The sequence below is a fragment of the Rattus rattus genome, chromosome 4, assembly GCF_011064425.1.
Source record: "Rattus rattus isolate New Zealand chromosome 4, Rrattus_CSIRO_v1, whole genome shotgun sequence".
NCBI classification, from domain to species: Eukaryota; Metazoa; Chordata; class Mammalia; order Rodentia; family Muridae; genus Rattus; species Rattus rattus.
Window position 1 is genome coordinate 14,413,020 of NC_046157.1, and position 21,637 is coordinate 14,434,656.

The window sequence follows — 21,637 nt, forward strand, 5'->3', positions numbered from 1 at the left end:
ATGAGAAATTAATTACGGAAATGAGGAATTATGGAAATAATGAGGAATTATGGAAATGAGGAAGACAGAAATACGTTTAGGACAGGTGGCCCCAGAAGGCAAAAGAAGTTTAGCTAATGGATTGACGTTAATGGAACCATATTTCAATTTAACCTAACAAAGAGGTTGTAGGATTGTTTTGTTTTGTCCCGTTGAGCTGTCTTAGAAGGAAATGGTTTGCTTCTGACAAATTTTCTCCTCTGAGGGCGGCTAAGCAGAAATTGGGTGGTAACCATAATCAGTAAGAGAAGGCCCCTGGCCCGAACTCTGCAAACCCATGGAACAAATGAAACGAAATCTAAGGACCTCGCTCACTGAATTCTGACCCTCCCCTGTTTACACTGGGGCTTTGTGCTTTACTCACTGCGCTGCTATGACAAAGCACCCGACGGGTGTAATTTAAATAAGGAAGTGATTATTTTGGCTTAGAGTTCGAGATGACCTCCGCGTGGCCGCCGAAGGCATAGAGGAAGGAGCGTGACGCAATGCATCGGGGTCACACTGAGTCCAGTCAGGAGACAGAGACGAATGCTGGTGCTCAGCCCATTCTCTCCTGTTTTATGTCGTCTGGGAGCTCAGCCCACAGAAGGGACCGCCGACATCTAGGGTGGGTTTTCTCACCTCAGTAAACCTCACCTAGAAAATCCCTCACAGACATCCCGGGACTTCGAATTCCATCAAGCGGACCTTCAGCATTGATTGTCACATGTGCTAGGTCACGTGAATTTGGGACGTAGCTGTAACCAGCTCTGGCCACCAACAGTTCAGTGTTTATCTCAAAAATATCTACCGTATGCTGAACAGTTGACAGGCACTCCCTAAGCATCGGAGCTACAGCAGTAAGCAGTTGAACAGTAAATCCTTAAAAATTAAATTGTACGTCCTCGTGATAACGAAGTGTTACCCCACTTTCGGCCATGTTCTTTTTCTGTTTCCAATTGGCCCAATTCATTTATTCATGGACACCATGGACGCAATTTTTAAAATATTGCTAGCATGCAAAACTTAAGTTTCTCCTGCACTAAGACTGTAGGTAAATCTTTTAGAATTAAGATGATAGAATTTTCCTTCCCACAAACTGCAAGGCCGCAGAGCCCAAGACTTTATTAAAGAATAAATACTGCGGCTGGGACTATAGGGGATTAAATTTTAGAAGAAGGTAATTTGGAGGCATTGTGGCCTGTTGTTCCTTCCTCCTCCGATAGAGACAGCAGCTGGGGTTGGGAGAGCTACACGTGAGAGATGGGAAGATCTCCAGTAGGCTGCTGGAGCCCCATTCGCCCATCCGACAGGGTCTGCTGCTTAGGAATCCTTTTCTGGAGAAATCCTTAAGTCACAGAGAAACTTTTCAACCCCCTGTCCCACAGTCGCTCTCCCTACTTCCCTAGACTGATGAACACGGAATATCTGGGTAGAAAAGTCCTGTCGAGTCATGGCAGTTGAGCCACTCGTGATGAGTCCCAGTCTGGGCTCTTGAAAGAGGAATTCAAAGCTGAACAGCCTACGGATGTTCGGACCTCAATGGGGTGAGGTATTCAGCCACTAAAAGCTGCTCTCTGTTAGAGCTTATACAAGACACAGACAAAAGTTCTATCTGGAGATGTTTGCTACAGTTTCTCCTAGTGATAAACAGGCGCCATCTGTGAGTACAACAGAAGGGCAATTATTAAAAACTATTATACAGCTATTAAGTAATGTCTGTTCAAGATTTTATTAAGTCTAGAAGAATGTGCGTGTGCGAGTGCTAAACGGAGAAAGACAGAATAAAACTATACACTGTGATTACAAAATTAATTTCAAACACACGCACAAGAAAAGGATACCCAACAAAGAAAAATATTGGATCCATGTATTAAACAGAATATTAATGGAATTCGCCTCGGATAATGGCATCCTGCAATACTTCTTAAATTAGCATTTTCTGTAGTTTACACATGTTAACCATCAACTGGGTCTCAGTTTTAAAACCAGAGAAATGTTTTTTTACAAACTTTTTCTTTTAACCTGCTAGGAAAAAAAAAATCCATGTTGCTGAAAGAAAGGAGTGTGGCAAATAAAATAGACAACCGTGAAGAACCTGACCGTTTAAGTCCTTGTTTCTAAGACAGGGTCTAGCTCAATAGCCTAGGCTAGGCTTTAACTCGCTGTCATCCTCCAGCCTCAGCCTCCCAATTGCTAGAATTGCAGGCATACGTTTGACAGGACTTGATTATTTGAAACAGTGTTTGTTTAGTTTGGTTCACTATTTATTGTCTATCAGACACTTGCGTGTTTATTAATTTGTATTACTGTTCAGACTGCTTAACCTCAGATAACAATATCGGGTACTTCCAGTTACTCATGGTAGAGCACATCTTCACGGTCTTCAGCCAAAACGCTGCAGGCAAGGTGGACTCTGACTCATTCCAGGAGTAGGCATAGCTCTCTGCAGGCCACAAGACTGAATATGAGGGGATGAAGAACAAAACTATATATACCACGTTCCACGAGAAGAAATTAGTGTTTGGGTAGCACTGGAAAGAGAACATTTCCTCTTTTTACTGGATTGATATTGGGAGCACAGAACCCTGGAATGGTCAGAAAACCCAGTATGGAGTGAGAGCATAAACCCGAATGGCAGGTTTAACCAGTAGGAAGAGAGAAGGTCAGCACTACGGCACCTTCTCTGCTCCAGGGTTAGAGGTGCCTGAAAGTGGTACTACGTGTGGACCTAAGGACTGAGCTAACAAACTAACTTTGTTTTGCATGAAACAATGTGTCTTCGAGCTTTCCAATTCCTTATTTTAAAAAAAAAAAAACTAGACAAGATAAAAGTACATTATTACATTTAACCAGGGAAGAGACCTGGAGAACTGGCAAGAGAAGTCATTTTAGGGTTTAAGCTTACACAGCCCTTGTGCATGCTGCCACAGCTGAGTTCACACGTGTAACTACCCTGCCTTGTCCAGAGAACATTGTTTTAATGTAATCATCTGCCACGTCTGGTCACCTTCTCTCAGCGTCTTCTTTCCCATGACGCCTGAGCCTTGAGAACAGGGGTTGTGAGACAAATGTCTTATTCAGGGCTGACTATTTTACAGTTTCTTATCCTTTTTATATTGACCATTTTATACTGACCTTTTTATATTGACCTTTTTATATTGACCAGCTGTTTCTGTGGAACAGGCTGCAAACACAGCTAGAAGTGTGGTTACTCCCATAACTGTTGTGCCACTAACATACCAGCGGTGACATCTTGCCAATTCCTTGATTATTGTAGTTCGTGGTGTCCACAGCTGGGTGATTTTGATTATTAATTACTTTTTCCTCCAAAAGTGTGAATAGTGCCTTTTGGTAAATAGGATTGGTAAAGATCTTTTCCCAATCTGTTGGCTGCTGTTTTGTCCTAATGACAGTGTCCTTTGCCTTACAGAAGCTTTGCAGTTTTATGAGGTCCCATTTGTTGATTCTTGATCTTAGAGCATAAGCCATTGGTGTTCTGTTCAGGAAATTTTCTCCATGGCCCATGTGATCAAGACTCTTCCCCACTTTTTCTTCTACTAGTTTGAGTGTATCTGGTTTGATGTGGAGGTCCTTGATCCACTTGGACTTAAGCTTTGTACAGGGTGATAAGCATGGATCGATCTGCATTCTTCTACATGCTGACCTCCAGTTGAACCAGCACTATTTGCTGAAAATGCTATCTTTTTTCCACTGGATGGTTTTAGCTCTTTTGTCAAAGATCAAGTGACCATAGGGGTGTGGGTTTATTTCTGGGTCTTCAATTCTATTCCACTGGTCTACCTGCCTGTCTCTGTACCAATATTATACAGTTTTTGTCACTATTGCTCTGTAATTCTGTTTGAGATCAGGGATGGTGATTCCCCCAGAAGTTCTTTTGAGTATAGTTTTTGCTATCCTGGGTGTTTTGTTATTCCAAGTGAATTTGCAAGTTGTTCTTTCTAACTTTATGAAGAATTGAGTTAGAATTTTGGTGGGAATTGCATTGAATCTGTAGATTACTTGTGGCAAAATGACCATTTTTACTATATTAATCCTGCCAAGCCATGAGCATAGGAGATCTTTCCATCTTCTGAGATCGTCTTCAATTTCTTTTTTCAGAGGCTTGAAGTTCTTGTCATACAGATCTTTCAATTGCTTGGTTAAAGTCACACCGAGGTATTTTATATTATTTGGGACTATTTTGAAGGGTGTCATTTCCCTAATTTCTTTCTCAGCCTGTTTATCCTTTGAGTAGAGGAAAGCTACTGATTTGTTTGAGTTAATTTTATACCCAGCCACTTTGCTAAAGTTGTTTATTAGGCTTAGTAGTTCTCTGGTGGAACTTCTGTGTCACTTAAGTATACTATCATATCATCTGCAAATAGTGATATTTTGACTTTTTCCTTTCCAAATTGTATCCCTTTGATCTCCTTTCCTTGTCTGATTGCTCTGGTTAGGACTTCAAGTACTATATTGAATAGGTAGGGAGAGAGTGGGCAGCCTTATCTAGCCCATGATTTTAGCAGGATTGCTTCAAGTTTCACTCCATTTAACTTGATGTTGGCTACTGGTTTGCTTGATTTTACTATGTTTAGGTATGGGCTTTGAATTCCTAATCTTTCTAAAACTTTTAACATGAAGGGGTGTTGAATTTTGTCAAATGCTTTCTCAGCATCTAAGGAGATGATCATGGTTTTTTTTTTCCTTTGAGTTTGTTTATATAGTGGAGTATGTTGATGGATTTCCATATATTAAACCATCCCTGCATCCCTGGTATGAAGCCTACTTGATCATGATGGATGATCATTTTGATGTGTTTGGATTTGATTTGCAAGAATTTTATTGAGTATTTTTGCGTCAATATTCATAAGGAAAATTGGTCTGAAGTTCTCTTTCTTTGTTGGGTCTTTGTGTGGTTTAGGTATAAGCATAATTGAGACTTCATAGAAGGAATTTGGTAGTGCTCTGTTTGTTTCTATTTTGTGGAATAGTTTGGACAAGTATTAGTATGAGATCCACCCAAGAGGAGTAGAAGGCAGGAAATAATCAAACTCAGGGCTGAAATCAACCAAGTAGAAACAAAAAGGACTATACAAATAATCAACAAAACCAGGAGCTTGTTCTTTGAGAAAAATCAACAAGATAGACAAACTCTTAGCCAGACTAACCAGAAGGCACAGAGAGTGTATTCAAATTAATAAAATCAGAAATGAAAAGGGAGACATAACAACAGAATCGAAGGAAATTCAAAAAATCATCAGATCCTACTAGAAAAGCCTATATTCAACAAAACTGTAAAATCTGGAGGAAATGCACAATTTTCTACACAAATACCAGGTACCAAAGTTAAACAAGGAACAGATAAACCATCTAAACAACCCCATAACTCCTAAAGAAATAGAAGCAGTTATTAAAAGTCTCTCAACCAAAAAGAGCCCAGGACCAGATTTAGTGCAGAATTCTATCAGACCTATATATTCTTGACTTTCTAAAACATTTAAGTCAGTGGTTCTCAACCTTCCTAATGCTGTGATCCTATAATATAGTTCCTGATGTTGTGGTGACCCCAAAACCATCAAATTATTTCATTGCTGCCTCATAACTATAGACATTTTGCTACTGTAATTAATTGTTCTATAACTATCTGATATGCAGAATATCTGATATGTGACCCCTGTGAAAGGTTCATTTGACCCCCCTCAACACCCAAGGCCCCGCAACCTACAGATTGAGAACCACTGATTTAGATGCTTCTTAACTTATTAATTTTAAAACTTTCAAAAATTTTACACATTCACTTAGTACCATAAACTGTCTTATTAGGGCTACCTTCATTATATCCTATAGATTTGGATATACTATGCTCTTTATACATATATATATATATATATATATATTATGCTTTTATTTTAACTGATTTCTGGAAATTTTTAAACCTCCTTTTGTGATTTCATTCTTGAGCAAATTCTCATTCAACAGTGTGTTATGCGTTTCCATGGCTTTGGTCTGCTTCTGTAGTTCCTATTACCGTTAACAGCCAGCTTTATTCCACTGTGCTCAGGTAGAACGCAGGTGTTATTTCAATTTCCATATATCTGTTGGAAGTTTCTTTGTGACCTAGAATGTTTCAATTTTGGAGAAAATTTTTATGGACTGGCAAAAGAAATTTATATTAGTATGTAGGTGAAATTTTTATTGATATCTGATAGGTCCATCGTATTTGTAATGCCATTTGACTCCAATGTTTTTCTGTTTAGTTTTATCTGGATACTTGGTCTATTAGTGTCAGTGGGGCACTGATGTCATATACTATTACTGTGCTTGGGTTAATCTGTATTTTTAGGTTAAATGTTATTGTTTTATAAAATTGGGTCCCCTGAGTTTGGCGCACAAACTTTCAGAACTGCTATATCCTCTTGGTAGATTTTTCCTTCAGTGAATATGATATGTTCCTCCTCTCCCTTCTGACTACTTTTGATTTGAGGTTTTAGTCAGATAGCAAGCATCTATTCCTGCTCATTTCTTGGTTCCATTTTTGTAGAATACCGTCTCTCATCCTTTTGCTCTATGGTGGTTTCTATCATGGTGGTGAGGTACATTTCTTGGAGGTGGCGAAAAAGATGGATCTTAGTTTCAAATCCCATCTGTTACTACCGTGTGTCTTCGTGGGATAATTAAGACTCTTAAGATTAAGAATTATTTTGAATAATGCTTATTAATTCCGGTCATTATGCAGGAGCAGTGGTGCCTTCTTTGACCTCTTTTGATTCCCTGCTCTGAAACTGTTCACTTGTTCCATGTACCCTCTTGAGAGTGCTTAACTTTCTCTTTAGACTGAAGCAATCCTTTCAGTGTCCTCTGAAGAGCTGACTTAGTGGACATTAAGTCTTCAAATGCTTTTTATCATGGGAAGTGTATGACTGATACACTTTGCTGGGTATATTTGTCTTTACTGGCATCTTTGGTCTTTCAGAACTTAGACAACATCAGCGTGAATACCTTCTGGCTTTCAAGGTCTCCGCTGAAAAGTCAAGTGTTATTTTGATGGGCCCACGTTTAAACGTAACTCGGTCTTTCTGTCTTACAGTTCTCGATATCCTTCCTCGTTCTGTCCGTTTAGTACTCTAGTCATCATATGGCGTGGGCAGTTTCCTTTCAGCTCCTGCTATTTTGATGTCCTGTATGCCTCTCACACCTCTATAAATATCTCTTTCCTTAGATTAGGGGAACTTTTCTCTGCAGTTTCAATGAAAATATTTTCTATACATTTGGTCTGGGTTTCTTCTCTTCCTTTATACCTACTATTCATAAAATTGGTCTTTTTATGATGTCCCAGAGTCCCTGCATTGTCTGCTCAAGAGTTTTCCTAGATTCGATATTATCTTTGAGTGAGTTTTCCAATTCCTCTACTTGTCTTTGAGCCCTGATATTCTTTCCTTCACTTGACACCTTCTACTGGTGAGCCTTCCACTGAGTTACTTTGAGTTACTAAATTTTAGTCTCGATTTTTATTTTAGTTTGGATTCTCCATTTTCTTCAGATGTTCTATCTTGATATTAGAGTCTATTTTTGTGTCTTGAATGATGTTTCTATCATTATTACATTCAACTCTTCATATCCTGCAGTCTTTATTCCAACATTTACTCACATCCTCAAAAGTTCCTTGAGCATACTCATAATTGATATTTGGAAATCACTATGCATCATCTAAGTGGCTTATCTCAGGAAACTTAACTACAGGGTACTAATTTTAGGGAGATATGTCTTGGTTATTAGTGTTGATTATGATTTTGCGATGGGAAATGGATTGTTTTAAATTTTGAGGTGAATTCTTACGAAAAATGTATAGGAATTACACTCAGGACTAGGAAACGTAAGAAAAAGGATGCAGGAAATTATTACACCAAGCTAACTGCTTACACATTTCTGACAGCCACTGTTGTCAGACTGGAAAGGATAATGACAGTGTACCTGATCCACGGTTTCTCTAATTGTCACCCAGTCTCCCATCAAGACTTTTGCTTTTAAATGCAGAACACCGCATAGACTACAACTTTTGCCATAACCACCAGAAACAGACAAAGAAAAAAACCCACAAAGTCAGATACTTTCCTGAATCCATCCAACAGCTAAAACTTTAGTCAATTAAGTGGGGGGAAAGGTCAAATACCGGGGCTGAACAGAGAAGTCAGCTCTTAGGAGCACTTGTTCTTACAGAGGACCCATTTGGCCCCAGCATCCACGTGGCTGCTCACAACCATCTGTAACTAGAAGTCAAAAGGGTCTGACACCCTCTTCTGTTTCCATAGACACTGCATACATGTGGCAAACAGACGTCCATGCTGGCAAAACACCCATATGCATAAATGCATAACTAAAATAAATCTTTTTTTTTTTTTTAGAAAAATAACTCCAAAAGAGACAACAAAACATGCTTTCATCTTTTACAGATCACGTGAGACAGTGGTGGCTGCCGTATTCATAGAAATCAGCTAAAACGTGAATAAGTTCATTAAAGCCGCATGTGGCTAGAACAAGTTTGTCCTTCCTAAAGTTTTAAGCCCAGCCTGTTCACAGGGACTAAGAATTCCTCCCTACCGGTACCACCTTGCGCTCACGAGACTGACAGATGGTTGGAACAGAAAACGGCATGGCACCCTTGTCTCCTTGGTAGCACAGGTGTGAAGAGGGTGACTAATGGTGCCAGCAGTCGGGCACAATGTCCTTCTCAGGTCTCTGCCTCTTTCTCTACAACAAACAGTGACTCACAAGGATCAATTACTTCCAAGGAAAGAAACTCTCTTCAGGATACAGGCAAACCTGTATTGATTCTAGAAGAAAGGTAGAAGAAAAAGCACTTACTATCCTTGAACTAGGACTCTCTACTCCTACATCAAACCTAGGCTACGTGGGAAGATGAGTGAGCTGCCTTTAGGAAGTGGGGGCGGGGGCATAAAGATCAATGACTCATGTATACAGGCATGCGCAGATAACTAAAAGCTGAAGATATTCACATGAGCTGACCCCATTATCTCTAACTCTGCTCGGCTCTGTATCCCAGTGGCCAGAAACTTAGGGTTTTTACACAATCAGCACCTGGAGGTTTATTCTGAAAAAAATTAGTTAGGAAGCTATTATATTCTATATTGGGTACATAGAGGAAGAAAGGGAGCAAATTACATTTTAAAAAGTCAGGCCAGAAAAGGAAGACGTGACTGTAGCCACAAGATTTTTCTGGTGACTTAAAGAAGAGAATCATATTTAATATTGTGTCCATGGATGGAGCAGGACTCTGATGAGAAGGGATCAGGATAAAGCCATGCTCCTGGTTGAGAGGGGAATGAAAGCGGTGTTGGGGAAGATCCGTGATGAGAACACTCCAGAGACAGCAACACAAGGCTGCAAGTTCAAGGCTAACCTAGGCTATGAAGAGAAACCCAGATATAATAAAGAAGGAAAGAACAGAGAATGGGAAGGGAGAGGAAAAGGAAAAGAGAACGAGAGTAGACCAATGAGCCAGATGTGATGGCGTTCATCGGTAGCTCCCAACATCTGGGATGTTGAAGAGGAAGTATCACTTAAGCCCCGGAGTTCCATGAACCTGGGCAACACAACAGAGCCACATAGGAAAGAAAAAAAGGGGGAAAAAGAAGGAAGAAGAGAGGGGGAGGGGAGCGTATGGAGGAAAGGAGGGGAGGGAAGAAGGGAGAGGAGAGAATTTTGACAAATTCTGTAACATGCCGGAAAGAAGACTACACATGGCTGGTTAGAGAAAATGGAAAACAAAATCGTTTCTTGTAATCTAATAAAAAAAAAAACCTACAAAATATTTTTTTCTTCAACTGACAGATAACGTTGGGTTACTAGGTATATCTAAGTTTAAGGACAGCAAAGCTGAAATAAATACATAACATTGGCTAGGGAAGTGAGGCAGAAGTTAAAACTTGCTTATCATGCACAAAAGTCTGAGTTCAATCCCCAGAGATAAGAAATGCTCAATAAAATAGTAGGTTTCCGTATGGCTCTTTCAAACATCCTTAATGTTATTCATCCCTCTCCCAACCTCTTTCTCTGCCCTACCCCCTGCATTATTCTGCGGACCAAACATTCTTTCCCACCACTCTCCCCCTCATATCATCAAGCCTACTGTTTTATACGTGATATAAGATCTTTAATTGGTACCCTGCTATGCTGGAGAGTTTTCTGTCAGCTTGACACAAATTGAAGTCATCTGAGAGGAGGAAAACTCAACTAAAAAACATGCCCCCATAAGACCAGGCTGCAGGCAAGACTGTAGGGCATTTTCTTAATTAGTGATTGATGGGGGAGAGCCCAGCCCATTGTGGGTGATGCTATCCCTGGGCTGGTGGTCCTGGGTTCTACAAGAAGACTGGCTGAGCAATCCGTGAGAAGCAGGCCACTAGGCAGCACTCCTCTGTAGTCTCTGCATCATCTCCTGCCTCCAGGTTCCTGCCCTGCTTGATTTCCTGCCCAGACTCCCTTCAGTAATGGACTACGATGTGGAAGTATAAACTGAATAAACCACCTACTCCCCAAGTGCTTTGTTCATGGTGTTTAACTACAGGAGTAGTATCCCTATATTACTATTAACACTACTACCTACCTAAGACCCTACACAGAGGATTGTGTTCATCCCAGAAACCATAGGTCACCTAATCAAAAGCCCACTGCTGGGGGTATGATACTTCCCTCAAGATGTTGGTCATAGTTATCCCAAAGACCTCCCCCAAACAATGCAGGCTACTGGAATTTGATGGTAAGACCTTTTACTGAAGACGCCACACGCATTGGTCCTAGACCATGTAGAAATCAAGTTAGTATTGACCAGGAGGTGTTCTCCCTCTGGCTAGATGTTATGCCAGCTATGGGAATGAGGGTGTCCTCAAAGTCTTACCCAGATGTGAGCCCTACGAACTGTAACAATGATCAACACTGCAAGAGATACCCATGGGTGCTACCATGGCATGAATGTCATGAGGGTAACCAACAACTTTATGATTAGATATAAATCCAGGAAACATGCCTGGCTCTGCAAATCTAGCCAAGAATCCATGTTGAAAGAGATCACAGGCCACAGGGGTAAACATACTAGACTGTTCTGCTTAATGGGCATAGCATCAAACTGCTCTCTGAATTCATATCTCTCTACCTATAAATTCGTACAGCTCTGAGGCCTCATCAGAGAAGTTTCTTTGTGCAGCTGATGGTGGTTAGCTCATAAATTCATACCTAGCTACAAGAACAGAGAATGAGTTGTCCATGAAGTGGTCAACCACAAAGGGAGCATCTATGCAGCACTCCTACGTGGCACAGAGAGCATCACAGAAAGGGGGCAGAAAGATCGTAGGATCCAGAGGTCATGGAGGACCAGAGCGAAAGTGTCTTCTGGACATGAGAGGACAGCCACACTCATAAACTCACAGCAACTACGGTTGCCTGAATAAGACCTGTCATAAGAACTAGCCAGTCAACATTCTAGCGTGGAGTGAAAGGGAGTTCATGACCCCTGTCCTAACTGAGGAGCCTTAGAGAGTTGACAGCGTCTGGGGTTGGGAGAGTTAGTTTTCATCAAGGATGTGACCCCGGTAGGTTGACCATATTCCAATGGATGACCCTATACCCAGGAAGTATAGGCAGCACAAATTAAGTTGATAGGTTATTTTTACATGACGTTGGGGCTTAGGGGAGGTGTAGTAGGTCTAAAAATAGCCTTTTGGTGGTAATGACCTCCCTACAAGAACATGCAAAGGAGAGACGTGCCCTCTACAAAAGTCCTCCTTCCTCTCTCTCCAGAAGAGGATACACATACAAAAAAAAAAGCTCATGATATAGAACTTTGATTCCTACTTTATGAATATGAGATGCTCAGGATGCTATAAAATCACTGCAATCATTAGTGTACATCAACGGTAGTCTGTGTGTTGACTACTCCGCCATCCTCCACCAGCCTACAGGCAGAAGAGAAGGCTGCTCCTCCAGGAGGAGACAGCATGGCAACTCTCCTGATTTAAGATGGGTAGAAAATGATCCCAATAATGACATTTGGGAATTTAAAATATTTTAAACAGTCTCTAGGAAAAAAAAACTTTTTCATAAAAAAAAAAGGTATAAGTAGCTATTTGTATCTATATGTTTCCACGTATCTGTGCAAACTTAAATCCTTGGGTGATTTTGGAGAGGCCTTCAAACCTACATGATCCCTCACTCCCCGTATTAGCCATACACTGATTTTGAGAGTAAAGTAACAGAGTCTCAAAACCTTCCAGCCTGGCCCTGCCCCAACGCTGAATTTGAGATGATAAATCAATGACAGTCTCTGCCAGGACCCTGTGTGATCGCATCAAGGTCAGAGAGTGTCCCGGTTTGAGAGACATCGCTCAGGAAAGCATACAGGACAGCTAGACACCTATCTGTTCTCTCTCTGAGGGAACATCCAGCCAAGGCTGTGCTCGTTGTTCAGAAGACTGGCCTCAGGCAGATAGCAGGAGTAGGGAGGCTGTGTCCTCCTCAGTCCTTCATCTCTGACTGTGCAGTGGTTTGGACAGCTTGCCAAGGTTTACACGATGAGCATTTAGAATGAGCCATGGGTCATTAAGGTGGGTTGTCCGAATTTGTCCAATCCTCACAAAGCCTTGAAACCACTATCAATGGGTGACTCTCTTCTGGACACGTTACCAAGTCACTGGTTCTTCATGTCTGTTTTTCTTTGGGGGTGGGGGCTCAGCCCTTTGTAAACTCGGATGCCAGTTCATTATTGGCTAATACTCTCTACCCCCTCATCTTCGAATAGTGTGCATAGAACTTGTAAATTTCTAGCCCCCGTTGAAGGCAATATCTTCAGATACATTTCCTTTTCTTAACTAGACAAGCTCACTGTCTTAGGTGTAGCGGTATACTCCTGCAGTGCCAGCACAAGAACCTGGGGCAGGGGAATGGTAAATTCAAAATCATTCAGGCTACATAGAAAGACTCTGTCTCAAAAAATTAAATCAAACATACATTCATACACAAAAGCAGAATACCAAACCCATAGCACCTTGAAGAAATCAACAGTATCAAAACGTTCTTTAAATCACGGTGGTTTCCACTCTGGAAATCAGTCTGTCAGTTCCTCAGAAAATTAAACATAGTACTACCTGAGGACCCAGCTATACCACTCCTGGGCATACATCCAAAAGATGCTCAAATATATAGCAAGAATACATGCTCCACTATGTTCATAGCAACCTTATTTATAATAGTGAGAAGCTGGAAAGAACACAGATGCCCTTCAACAGAGGTACGGATAAAGAGAATGTGGTACATCTCCACAATGGAATATTCCGCAGCTATCAAAAACAATGACTTTATGAAATTCATAGGCAAATGTTTGGAACTGGAAAATATCATCCTGAGTAAGGTAACCCAGTCACAAAAGAATACAAATAGTACACATTCACTGATAAGTGGATATTAGCCCAAAAGCTTAGCATACCTAAGAAAAATTCAGAGATGATATGAAGCCCAAGAAGAAAGAAGGCCAACATGTGGATGCTTCATTCCTTCTTAGAAGGGAGAACAAAATTCTCACAGGAGGAAACACAGTGCAAAGAAAGAGAAGGGACTAAAAAAAGATCATTCAGTGACTGCTCCACCTGGAGATCCATCCCATGTGTTGCCACTAAAGCCAGTCACTATTGCCGATGCCAAGAAGCGCTTGCTGACAGGAGCCTGATATGAGTGTCTCCTGAGAGGCTCTGCCAGAGCCCTACTGATACAGATGAGGATGGTTGCAGCTAACCATTGGACTGAACAAGGGGACCCCAATGGAGGAGTTAGCGAAAAGACTGAAGGAGCCGAAGGGGTTTGCAACACCATAGGAAAAACAATATCACTCAACCAAACCCCACCAGAGCTCCCAGGAACTAAACCATCAACCAATGAGTACACATGGAGGGACATATGTAGCAGAGGATGGCACTGTCCAGCATCAATAGGAGGGAAAGCCCTTGGCCCTGTGAAGGCTTATTTCCCCAATGTAAGGTAATGCCAGGGTGTTGAGGTTGGAGTGGGTGGGTAGGAATGGGAGCATCTTCATAGAAGCAGGGGGGAGGGGTGTGGGAGAGGGGAAGGAGGATAACATTTGAAATGTAAATACATAAAATATCCAAGAAAATCAATTTTTTAAAAAAATCACAGTAGTTTCATGTATTTCTTTAAATTTTAGTCACAGGTTTAGGAGAGAACCTTAAAAAAAATTATCTTCACTGAAGATAATTTTGCCTTGGTTCAGACAAGTAAGGTATTTATGACTCCTGCCTTGTGAGGCCAAGTCAAAGAGAGGTGTGCTTAATTTGTTTCGTGGTTATAAAAGTAAATACTGTCAGGGCCAACACTTCGGTGCTGGCCCATAGCTTCCTGGTGTGCTTCCTTCTACTGCACTCAGCTGTTTTCACTATTAAGAAGTTATCACATCCAGAACTGTGAAAACCCAATAGACAGCAAGCCATTGTCCAAGCAAGGACTTAAGCGGTCACTTAGCATTCTCTCGCTTAGCCGAATGAACCTAGGCATATCCTTTAACAGTTCCATGCTTCAATTCCCCTACTGGTAAAGGAGAGGTGATAGTTCTTGCGCAGTTAGAATAAGCCACTTACCTTGTCTATAGTCTTAGTCTATACTTGGTCCAAACCAACATCAAAATTCACTATTAACTGTTGCCATCTGCACTCCCAACTTGTGGCCTCAAGCTAGGACACTTTCAGCTATGTGGAATTAGTGTCATTCCCCTCGGTCTCTCTCTTTCTTACATGACAGTCGTCGATAGACAATCGATTCTTTTTAATACTAACTTCTAAATACTGTCAAATCCATGTTCTACCCATCATCCTCTTTGACGAGGCGTTAGTTTAGTTCTGACCCTCTTGACTAGACTGACTGTTTCAAACATTTCCTCACTGGCTTTATCTTTCTAAAAAAAAAAAAACCTTGTTCACTCCGTGAAAACCCTCCACATCACTCAAATATCCTGTGGTTTCAACATATGTCAATAAGGCCAACATTCCAATCATTCCAATTAAGTCCAACTCTATTATCACTAATTCGGGAGGTCTAGAATGAGGTCTAAGAGTCTATTTTTTTATCTAGTTCCCAACATGGGTCCGGTAGTTATTTCCTGGACCAGTGCTTGAGAGTCATTAAAATGGAAAGTTGGCATCCTTTGGAATGCCTTACAAAGCCCCACACCTTCTTACCTACCCCTTGGAGGAGACTGCACGCCACCTTCTTCCTATGGTTTGCTGTCACCGAATCGCTCCTTAGTCCCTCCCACAGATCTGGTCGCACAACTCCATGATGACATTTGCTTGCAATAGGCGAGTGGCATACTCTGTGGTCACAAAGGGGCCCACACTGAAAACTCTTTTCCCTACACTTGTACCCTACACTCGGTACAGTGTATTGTCATTACCATGAAGTTCTTGGTAACTGTTGGACCCAAGCCACTTCGTTTTCATTTTGCTCCAGGCCTGTGAATTATGTGCTTGGCCTTCTCCACTCAACTATGAGCTTCTCAGAAACAGGAGCCGTTTTCCCCACTCACTGAAGATCTTCCTGGTTCGCCCAGAGGACTCCTGGTACAGACCAGAGGTGGCATAAATAATCTGTTAGGCTCACACATGAATGAATTTGAGAATATAATAAAGTGTCATAGAAAAATAGTGCGGTATGGTTAATTAACTCTGCACAATAAGGTGTTTATACTTGGGAAAGAGTGAAAGCTACTGGAGATTGTTCACCGGGTTGTTTTTTAAATAACAAATTTTCTAGCTTTATTTTTTAATTACTCAAAGCGGTTCTATTTCCGAGCCCTGTTACGTCTTCATTTTTGTTTTTCTTCAGAATGTAAAACTGCAGGTTAATGGAGCATGCCGTTACAGCCAACCAGGGCCACGGTGTCTGTGCCAGAGACTGTGCCTGACTTGGGAAGGCCACGGAGAGGTTGCTCAGACAGGACCCTTGCTCTCCAGTGACAATTAAATCCCACTCCTCGCAGGTTTATATCAAAGATGAGTTCACTTCATGGGAGTTCTGCAGCCATGAATGGAGGATAAAGACATCAGACTTGGCCAGTGGCCCAGCTTCCTGAACGTTTTCAACTGACAAAATGTCTCAGCCTGAACACAATTCCTTCTCTATGTAATTTGAAGGCCTACTAGTTAACATTGGCAAGCATCTTGGAGGTGCTTGGGAAGCATAATAAGTGAGTAGCTATGAAGACGGGGCAGGGGGAGGGGCTTCTGCTCCTGGGCAGTAGAGAAGGAAAGGAAAGACATCAGAGTGAGCTGACTGATTGTTGAGGACACACAGCCCCAACTCACAGTGATGGCACAGTACTATTATTGCCCATGTGGCTGAGCCTACACATTGCCTGCTACCACCCCAGAGGACCTGCAATAGTAGCATCTTGCCAGACATTCGGAAAGAGTCTCCTGGGTCTCCATATTCTCTAGTCTTTAGTTTCTCAGTTCTTAACAAAGAACTATGTTAAATATTTGCCAGCATACCACCAAACACACTGCCCTTGTGACCTTCTTTGCCTTTGGATTACCCACTTGTGTGTATAGCAGGCATCATGGTGACAACAAAGCAATCACATTCTCTTAGTTAAGAGCGCATACATGTTAGGTTAAATGTTTAATGCAGCGCTAGTGACATCGGGAACAGGAGGGGCCCTAGGGGAAAACATAAATGTCAATTAACATGTTTAACCTCATCTCGGAAGTGCACAATGAATACGGGCATCAAACATCATTTTCTAGAGTAGAAGAATCAAAATTAAAAAGTAACATTTGAGGACAGGGGTAGGGAAGAGAGTAAATATCCACGAAAAGAGATTGCTGCTTGGCATATAAATTCACGGCACCACTTTTAGAGAGAAATGGAGTATTCGGTGTCAAATATTATATGTCAAAAGTTAAACTGTACGTCTCCTTTAGCGCTGCAACATTATTTCTGAGCATTTGTTCTCAGGAAATAATTGGAAGAATATCCAAAAATTCCTAATGTTGTTCATCACAGCCAACACAAAGTTAAGAATAACAAGAATGCAACGTGGGAGCACAGTTCATACAAACACAACTCAAATGCCATAGTAGACATGCAGGGCTATACAAAAGGAAAAAATGTCCAACCTGCATCTATCCTCAGCTCTCACAAAAACAGGTAGCCTTCAAAGGAGAGTACAGATTCCATTCTTTGCCTTAAGAATGCTTACTTGTGAAGATGTGTATGTGATTGGTTTTATTTTATTTGGGCTCAATGCATAGGAGAAACAACAGATAATATTCAAATCGTGTCTGGATGCATGTGACGGGGAGAAGGGAACCAATGGAAAAGCAATGTGTTTGGCAACATGCTGGCAAGACCAGGATGGAAGACCCGCAGTTACGTGCAGACTTCTGTAGCACAAACTCTATCAATGTCGCTCATTTCAGTGTACCGATGTGCTGTCACAAGATATACAGACGCACAGGAGCCCACTACCCAGTATTTCCATACTACAGGAACAACATGCAGAATCTGAAGGATGTAAGTTATATGAAAATGCACTCCAATTATGAGATGATGTGGCTTTATGAATACACTGCATAAGCCTGGAAAAGAGTCCCCCAACATGGTAGTATTAATCATATTCAGATGTACACTAATGAATCATATCTACTTTGCTCTTCAGTCCTGAGTTCTTGTCTCAATATTTTCACAAACACACAAACATACACACACACACACACACACACACACACACACACACCACCACCACCACCACCACCACCACCACATTATCTTTGTAACCAGAAAAATAGTCAAATGTTTGTTCTTTACTTGCTAAAAACACACAGAGCACTTTCAGAGTACATCTCTTTTCCAAATCTTGCTAAAATAAAGTACATCTCCAAAAGGAATGATGTTGAATCAATTAATCAGTATCATTGTTAGTCGTGCACGAGGAGATGAGCTGTAACACTTCTAAGTCATTTCAGAAGGGAAATGCACAACACTGGAATTCATGGGTGAGAACTCCCTCGAGATCTGAGAGTCTCACTTCACAAAAAGAAAACATCCCTTGGGGAGCCCTACAGGACAGGTATAACATAACATTAGCTTCTTCATTTATAAATAATCTTTACAGAAAACAGAAATATATATTATATTGTCATTAATACAAAAAGGATCCTTTTTGTATTTTGTATTGAAAAGCACTTCCTTTTCCTCCAACGGGTTTTTCCTTCCTTTGGTGTCTTATTTTTTGAAGGCAATACTCAAAAATGTCAGCTAAAATTGCTCTATAGCTCCTGCTTCTTTGATTCTGGACTGAAAGATAATTCCAGCCATTCTCCGTTCTTCTTTTACATGAGAGCCAAGTCCTAGATGGTTAAGTTTTATTGACATTTGAAGCTATTTCTATCATTAGAGGAATTATGGTTGGAAACATCCACACTCGTGTTGTTACAAAGAACCTGTAAACACTTTGGTATGTCACAGTTTTAGACCATCTTGGCTTTCTAAAAGGGATTAGCCCACAAGTCAGAGGAGACAAATCTACTCAGCAAATACAAAAATCTGTAAAACAGCATACCTTGGGGAAGCTAACATCAGTCATTCTCCTTGGCCTTGCTTTCTTAGGAGAAGAAATATGTTCTATGAAGAGTACAGTGTCCCCAGTAAAGAAAAGGCATCAGTGGACTGCGTTCAGTCACAGAGACACAAGACTACCTAATTAGCCCAACCTATGCGATGTTCCAGCTCTTAAACTTGCTGACTGCGCAACCTTGGGCAAATGCCTTGTACATTGCTCTCCCCACCAACCTCACAGGGTCATGGCAGAAACTAAATAACAATGGAAACACATTATATGCCAGAACCCAGAACAAAAATATGTGATAGATAGATAGGTAGGTAGATAGATAGATAGACAGATGATAGATAGATAGATAGATAGACAGATGATAGATAGATAGATGATAGATAGATAGATAGATGATAGATAGATAGACAGATAATAGATAGATAGATAGATAGATAGATAGATAGATAGATAGATAGATAGATAGATAGATGATAGATAGATAGATGATAGATAGATAGATAGATAGATGATAAATAGATAGACAGACAGATGATAGATTATAGATAGATAGATGATAGATAGATAGACAGACAGATGATAGATAGATAGATAGATAGATAGATAGATAGATAGATAGATAGATAGATAGATGATAGATAGACAGAGATAGATAGATAGATAGATAGATAGATAGATAGATGATAGATAGATAGATAGACAGATGATAGACAGATGATAGATGATAGATAGATAGATAGACAGACAGACAGACAGACAGATGATAGATAGACAGAGATAGATAGATAGATAGATAGATAGATAGATAGATAGATAGATAGATAGATAGATAGATGATAGATAGACAGATGATAGAGAGAGATAGATAGATAGACAGATGATAGATAGATGCATACATGCATACATACATACATATATGTGATATGATATATGATATGATATGATAGACAACTTTTGAAGTTTTTTGTCATGAGTGAGGACCAATGTAGCAAGAAAAACATTGCAGTACTAGGCAGGTGGCCAGGTTTCGGCGGTCGGAACAGGACAAGGAGCTGGGCGCATACTAATGCTGCACCTCTGCTGAGCCGACTGGTCAAATCACTGCTCACCAAAATACACAGTGTCCCTTCCCCAGCCGGAGCACTCAACTGAGCCTCCAGCTGCATACAAAACCGGGCAGACCCCGGATGGTCTTGGCGGTGATGAACCAGGGGCAAGATTGCTTCGCCTAGAGCACTTATTAGGTGAGGGAGGAGGTAGTCTTCAAGAATATAGGTGACCCATGATGACATTTCAAAGAAGACGAGTAAAGAGGAGACGAGTGGATGAGTGTGTGTGATTACAAATGAGAAAGAAAGAAAGTGTGCAAAAAGTCCCTGCCTTCTGGTCAGTGCATTGTAGGTGAGGATTAGAGCGCAACCTCAGTCTTTCAAGGAAAGACTTAGGAGGGAAAAAGGAGCATGAGTCAACGTGAGGCCAGTAAGTGGTGACATTTGAGAGTCCTGAAAGCAACTGTTACTGATAGTTATATCTGAAGGAAGTAAAGACAAGGTTAAGAAAGCCATCTGAATTGAAGTGCCCATTAGTCCTTCACAACTTTTTTTTTCCGCAGCTTTGATAAATGGGATCGATTCCAGAATGTCAAAAAAAAAAAATTGTTGCTATAGAAACAGGTAAGCAGATTAAACTTGAAAGACCAGTTTTAGAACAAAGAATTTAATAGTCAGGACTTGAGCAATTAACCAAGAAAACATTTTAAGTAAATATCTTTCGGGTTTGTTATTTGTGTATTAATCCCAGGAAGGTAAAAAAACGCTATTATAGAGTTAGAGCGTCACAGTCTCACATTTTAATTGCTTCATTACTGTCATAAAAGGCTATGCTTACACAATTAGCAGAAAGACCTTATTACCCAGAACTGCACATCTCCGACTCTCTCCTGATTACATTGTAATTGAGAAATATCACTTTGGATTCGCCGAGAGCAGTCTCATCTTTCATTTTCTTACAGATCTCAAGTTTCAGGGGTGCATCTCAAACCAGAGAGATGATGAAGTACACAAAGTTCTCTGTCACCAGTCTCTACCACAGTGAATCTTTTGAAGTAGAAAAAAAAAAATGAGAGAAGGCGGATAATTGCTAATATTTGCATTCTGTGTCTTCCCTGCTGAACTCAATCTCAACGAGATTGAGAGAAACAAAGACCCAGCATGCAGCTGTCTTGCCTCTGGTGTTCAGTTCTTTCTAGCAGAGAAAACTCTAGTCCTCCTCTCAGAGACCTGTTGAAATGGAGTTCTGGACACAACTCTCCAGACAGTCAGAGACTCAAAACTTTAATCACCGGCCAGTCACATGTTCCTTTCCCCTTCTGTTTTACTTCCAATGAAAACAATCTTGATGAAAATGAATACAATATGTTCATTCTACCAAATTCATGCTGTCGGGAGTTACAGTCACGGGACAGAGAGGTTGCTTGGATATTATCTCTTCCCTCGTAATTCCAGAGCCAACAAGCAGTGAAGTATGGGAACGCGTTCCCGCGTGTGCGTGTGCCAAGCTAGGGAAGGGAGACGAGAAGAAGGGGCTGGGAACTTACCATCTCATTCTCGTCCCCTTCGTTGAGTAAAGCATGCTGGCTCTTCTTCTCAAGGTGGTCCCCCATGGAAATGCACTCTACTCCTGCTCCCTGGCCCTTGCGTGCAGACGCTTCCAACTCCAGGGCCGCCTCCGGACCGCTGAATGAAAGAGTTAATGGTCTTCCAGGTTAAAAACTCCTTGAACACACACCTTCCTTCAGCAAATGACAATACTTAGCAAAGTGGACTCCTCCCCCGGGCACTTTGTGCCAGGAGGAATTTCTGGCTGCTCCCAGCTTCTGCATTCTCTCAAAGCAGCTGTCTCAGAGGAAGCCGCTCCCATGCCGATCTTTTTGTACCCAACTTACAGGGAAAACACTCTTAGCCTGCCCAC

General features: G+C 41.1%; 1 protein-coding gene across 1 annotated transcript in view; it reads right to left on the reverse strand.

Moving 5' to 3' along the window:
• Atp13a4 (ATPase 13A4) overlaps positions 1-21,342 on the reverse strand; it is a 136,636-nt gene extending 115,294 nt beyond the window's left edge. Inside the window, exon 1 of the mRNA XM_032899257.1 lies at positions 21,264-21,342. Within this exon, the coding sequence (XP_032755148.1) occupies positions 21,264-21,329 (66 nt within the window). The 5' untranslated portion in view covers positions 21,330-21,342. The remainder of the gene's footprint in view (positions 1-21,263) is intronic.
• Positions 21,343-21,637: the final 295 nt, after the last annotated feature.